The sequence below is a fragment of the Octopus bimaculoides genome, chromosome 25 (assembly GCF_001194135.2).
Source record: "Octopus bimaculoides isolate UCB-OBI-ISO-001 chromosome 25, ASM119413v2, whole genome shotgun sequence".
Classification (NCBI taxonomy): domain Eukaryota; kingdom Metazoa; phylum Mollusca; class Cephalopoda; order Octopoda; family Octopodidae; genus Octopus; species Octopus bimaculoides.
Genome location: NC_069005.1, coordinates 33259473 through 33263994, shown reverse-complemented (window position 1 = coordinate 33263994; position 4522 = coordinate 33259473). Strand labels below are relative to the sequence as shown.

At 38.2% G+C, this 4522-nt stretch overlaps 1 protein-coding gene across 1 annotated transcript in view; it reads right to left on the bottom strand.

The window, feature by feature from the left end:
• The window catches only part of LOC106869079 (protein hobbit), a 214183-nt gene that overhangs the window by 18008 nt on the left and 191653 nt on the right, over positions 1-4522 (bottom strand). The window contains exons 41-47 of the mRNA XM_052976734.1: positions 3946-4119; positions 3125-3283; positions 2329-2407; positions 1406-1572; positions 669-842; positions 322-432; positions 15-107 (exon numbers count right to left, since the gene is read on the bottom strand). Coding sequence (XP_052832694.1) covers positions 15-107; positions 322-432; positions 669-842; positions 1406-1572; positions 2329-2407; positions 3125-3283; positions 3946-4119 — 957 coding nt within the window. The remainder of the gene's footprint in view (positions 1-14; positions 108-321; positions 433-668; positions 843-1405; positions 1573-2328; positions 2408-3124; positions 3284-3945; positions 4120-4522) is intronic.

The window sequence follows — 4522 nt, the reverse complement described above, 5'->3', positions numbered from 1 at the left end:
GTATCAGTCCTTACAGAGTTTGTGCAGACATTGAGGTCGTGATGCAGCACTGTTGTCGTGTCCACTCCTTCTTCAGTTTGGATCATGTCGGAAGGGTCTTCCATTGGCTGCAACAACAACAAAAACAAAAACAACAGTTATTAAACGAATCATGGTGGGGTTAAGATTGATGATGAGGATGGTGGTGGTGAAAATTGATAGTGGTGGAGGTAGTGAAGTGTGGTGGTGGTGGTGGTGGTGAAAATTGATAGTGGTGGAGGTAGTGAAGTGTGGTGGTGGTGGTGATGGTGAAAATTGTTTGGTAATGGTGAGGTTTCTTACCAGAACTTCTGGAAATTGTTCAGATTCCACTTCCCCATAGCCAGCATAAAAAAACTGACATCGACATCGAGAGACAATCCTTTGAAGCTGGACACCTTGACCACCATTATTCTAAGAGAAAAACAGAAAATATTACAGCAAATCACACGAGTAGTAACACTGTACTTATTCAGATCTATTCTCTTTTAGTTTGTCTTGTTTGTTTATTTTTAGAATGACATTGTAGGGTAGGTGTGAGAGACCAGATCTGGCCAGTTTGAACATCAAACAGGTTGAATACATTGGCTGGATATGGTCAGTTTAAGTGCTAAAGGGACAAGCTGACAAAGAATAGGACAGTTACTTACCAGTCCATTATCCCCAACTGTGCTATTGACAACACCACCAACACTCTGGCCACTGCTGACCATTTCTGGTAGACCTTCCAGGTCAAACTCTGACCGGTCTTCAATGTTTTCTTTACTGAGCCATGCAATGTCTTCGTCGTTAATTACTTCTCCAAAATCCACTGTGGCATAATACTGTAAAGAGAGGAGAAAGAACTTACAGTCGAATCACACATCAAAGGTTTTTATTAACTCTGCACCCAGGAGGAGAGGGTTTGTAGATGATGGGGGGATAAATCAGAACATCAATGGGGCTACTAGGTAGCCTTTAAGTTGGCCTTTTAAAGGCGCTGTTGTCTATCCAGTCATCCAATTCATCTACACACACACACACACATCTTTTATTTGTTTCATTCAATGGATTGTGGTCATGCTGGGGCACTGCCTTGAAAATTTCTAGTTAAACAAATCGACTCCAGTACTTTCTTCTTATTTTTTTTTAAAGTCTGGTACTTATTTAATTGTAATCTTTTGCTGAACTGCTAAGCTATGTGGATATAAACAAACCAACACAGTTCATCAAGCAGTAGGGGATAAAGACATGCACACAACAAATAAGTAAATTTGATAGGTTTGTATGTATACCAAATAGGTTTAAATATAGTATGAGTGTGTGCATCTATAGATATAGACACTAATAGTCTGTTAGTGTGAAAGGAGCAAGTGAAAGAAGAGGAGGAGGAGGAGGTATATCTGACCTGCATGCATTCCAGAGAGCCAACCCAGGTGGTCTTACTGCACAGTTGACAACCTTTCCAGAATGGTTTGTGGATACAGGAGAGAATCTGGGCCTTTGCTGCACTGACGATGACATAGCCAACAGTTTCACAACCTTTTAACATTACTTGACTGTTGAACAGTTCAACTGTAAAAGAAAATATATGAGAGAGAGAGAGAGAGACATGTGTCAGTGGTGAGCAAAGAGTACTGAGGGAATGGAGGGGGGGGTCTGTAAGGAAATATATTCTGCAGAAAGACAAGATGGAATAGACAGGACAAGACCAAAAAGAAGAGGAGGCACAAGGAATGGAAAGTCATTTGAAGAGGTTTCTCAATGTGTGACGAAAGAACCCTGACAAATAAACTAATAATATTAATAATAAAGCTAAAGTGAAGATCAAATAAATAGAGCGTGTGTTTATTGGCAAAATGATGGTCCCCAAACATTACAATAAGTGTTGAGATCCACATAATTCTTCATTCTTCATTCGGTGTTTAAACAGATTTAAAAAGTGGGAAACCATCTTGATTTTATTAAACATGACAACTTATCCACTGCCTTTTCAGCCTGAAAAGTCATCCCCACCCTGTAGAAGTGGAGGCTTGGTTCCCTGCTATACAGAAACACTGTATCAGTCGATTGCCAAATGTAGATTTAAACGGAAGTGGATCCCAAGGGAAATAACTCAGATGTAACAGAGAATTTGTAGAGAAGATATTTCACTGTTGAATACTGAATTACAGTGAAAGTGGCTGAGTACTCCACAGACACATGTACCCTTAAAGTAATTCTCATTAAGTGTAATATAGTGGTTTCTGAACAACAAAATAAGTCTATAAAATAAAATGGAATTAAAAAAAACAAAAACCAACAAAACAAAATACTGTAAGTTTAACTTACTTAACCAGTTCTTCTTGATAACATCGTCTGTTTGGCATGCTGCAATGCCATGAAGTTGTTCCATGTTTGCTTCAGATGGCTGCAGGGGAGAAAATACGATACAGTAAATATGTGAAATATGTCAGAGGGAATAATGTTATTACTTTGAAGTCCTTCTAAGAAAAACAGGTGCGTATTTACTAACTACGTTACTCTATACTGAGAATAAAGTCAAATTTATAGTAAAGATAAAGTTAACTAGGATTTCACTATACGTGTGTGTGCGTGCGTGCACACACAATAAAACTTCAAACTATAAACCCCTAAACAAGTATAACTCTTATCAGAAGTAAAATCCTAATGGATGACAATCACACAATATCAATGTATGGTGTAACCCTAACCACCATGAAGTACGAAAGCAAGAACACCCTAAACATGTTTAATCCTACAAGAATTAGAATTTCAATGAAGAACAACTCAGAAATGACAAAAGCACAAGATACAAATGGCCCACAGTCAACACCTTGCACAAATTAACAAATGCATACATCCCACCTTCAGCTGCTAAAGTGTGTTTCTTGATTTGTAGTCTGCCTTACTGGACCCTAAGTGATCGTACACCTTTTTGCATATAAACATTTTTATTAGATGTTTTCTTTTTCACCAACATGCACACACACACACACATTCTCATTTGGTGGTGATGTTGGTAGTGGTTGCCAGTCAGAAAAGGATATGGCAAACGTGCAGATACTCCAAAATGCCTGAACTGTTCATTATTCTGATTAATTAATTAATTAATATATTAACTTACCTCTTCTGTGAAAGCCACCGACTTCTTATCCGTTTCTGAAACGAGCTTGTTTAGCATAGCATATGCATGTCCAGAGTGAAGTTGACTGAGGGGTATTGGCCCTGCATTTTGGGGTGTTTCTATACTACCAGGGGTGTTCAACGAAGAAGACTTGCTGCGCTGTGAAATCAACAAAAATGCTTTTAATTACCTTACCATTCAAACTGGAACATAACGAAGGATTATGCTGTTTACCGAAGTTAGGCATTCCTGTCTCTTTGCAGCTCTGGCATCACCATCAAACTATCCAGGAAGAAACATTTTTCTTTAGTATTCAAGTCAGCATCATCATTATCATTTAATGTGTGTTATCCATGTTGGCATGGGTTGGACGGTTTGACTGGCATGCTGGAAGGCTGTGCCAGGCTTCTGTCTGATTTGGTAGGGTTTTCTACAGCTGGACGCCCTTCCTAATGTCAACCACTCTGAGAGTGTAATAGGTGCTTTTATGTGCCTTATCTAATACACTCACCGGTTCGATTTCCATTCATTTATTATTTGTATTTTTTATTCCAAAATTTTCATTGTTTTTGCTTGCAAGAGCAACAAACATTGAACTAGTGTGTGTGTTAGACAATAAGGAATTAAGATAATATGTCTCTCCCCAGACACAACATAATTTGCTTCAACACATGAGTTCATATAAATAATCTTGCACACCACATACAAAAACGAAATTCAACCCTACAAAAATAATGAAATAGGATCAGCAATGGAATTAGGATTAAGGTAAAATTTAAGGTTAGTTATCAGGAAGCGATAGAGGGAAGGAAATTACTTACATAACCTTGTCGGGTGTTGTCCAGTTTGAAACCTTTCAGTGCTTCAGAAGATAGATTACGTTTCAGTGACTGGGCCTTGATGTAACTGTCATACAACCCAAGAAGCACTGTGCGGTTACTGCGAGTCCATGCTCCTTTCATGTCATAAACCTGTACCATATGAGTAGGTGTCTCCTGTTGGAAGAGATTTCATAGAGAATGAATGGAAGAAATTAAGATTTAAGGACTGGCTTTACACAAGGGAGCACAAGATCTTTGAAACATTTTTTTAGTTGAGATTGCAAGCCTAACACAGAATTTGTAGTTTTATGGTTCAGTAAGAAGGAAGCAGCCAGAACAGGTTTGTTGTACAGAAGATAAATGGCTGTTGACATTATACAGGAATGGGTGGGAGTAATTGGTGTAGAGTTGGAAAGGCTGGGCAATGGTCTTTCCTTCTCTGACTAAATCACACAAAAAAAAAAGAAAAAAATATTAAAAGAAAAGCTTTTAATCATTCAATCAAGCAAACAAAAATGGCATAACAGAGGCACATTATTTTATGTTGCTTGACTATATTGGACACAGGAATGAGAGA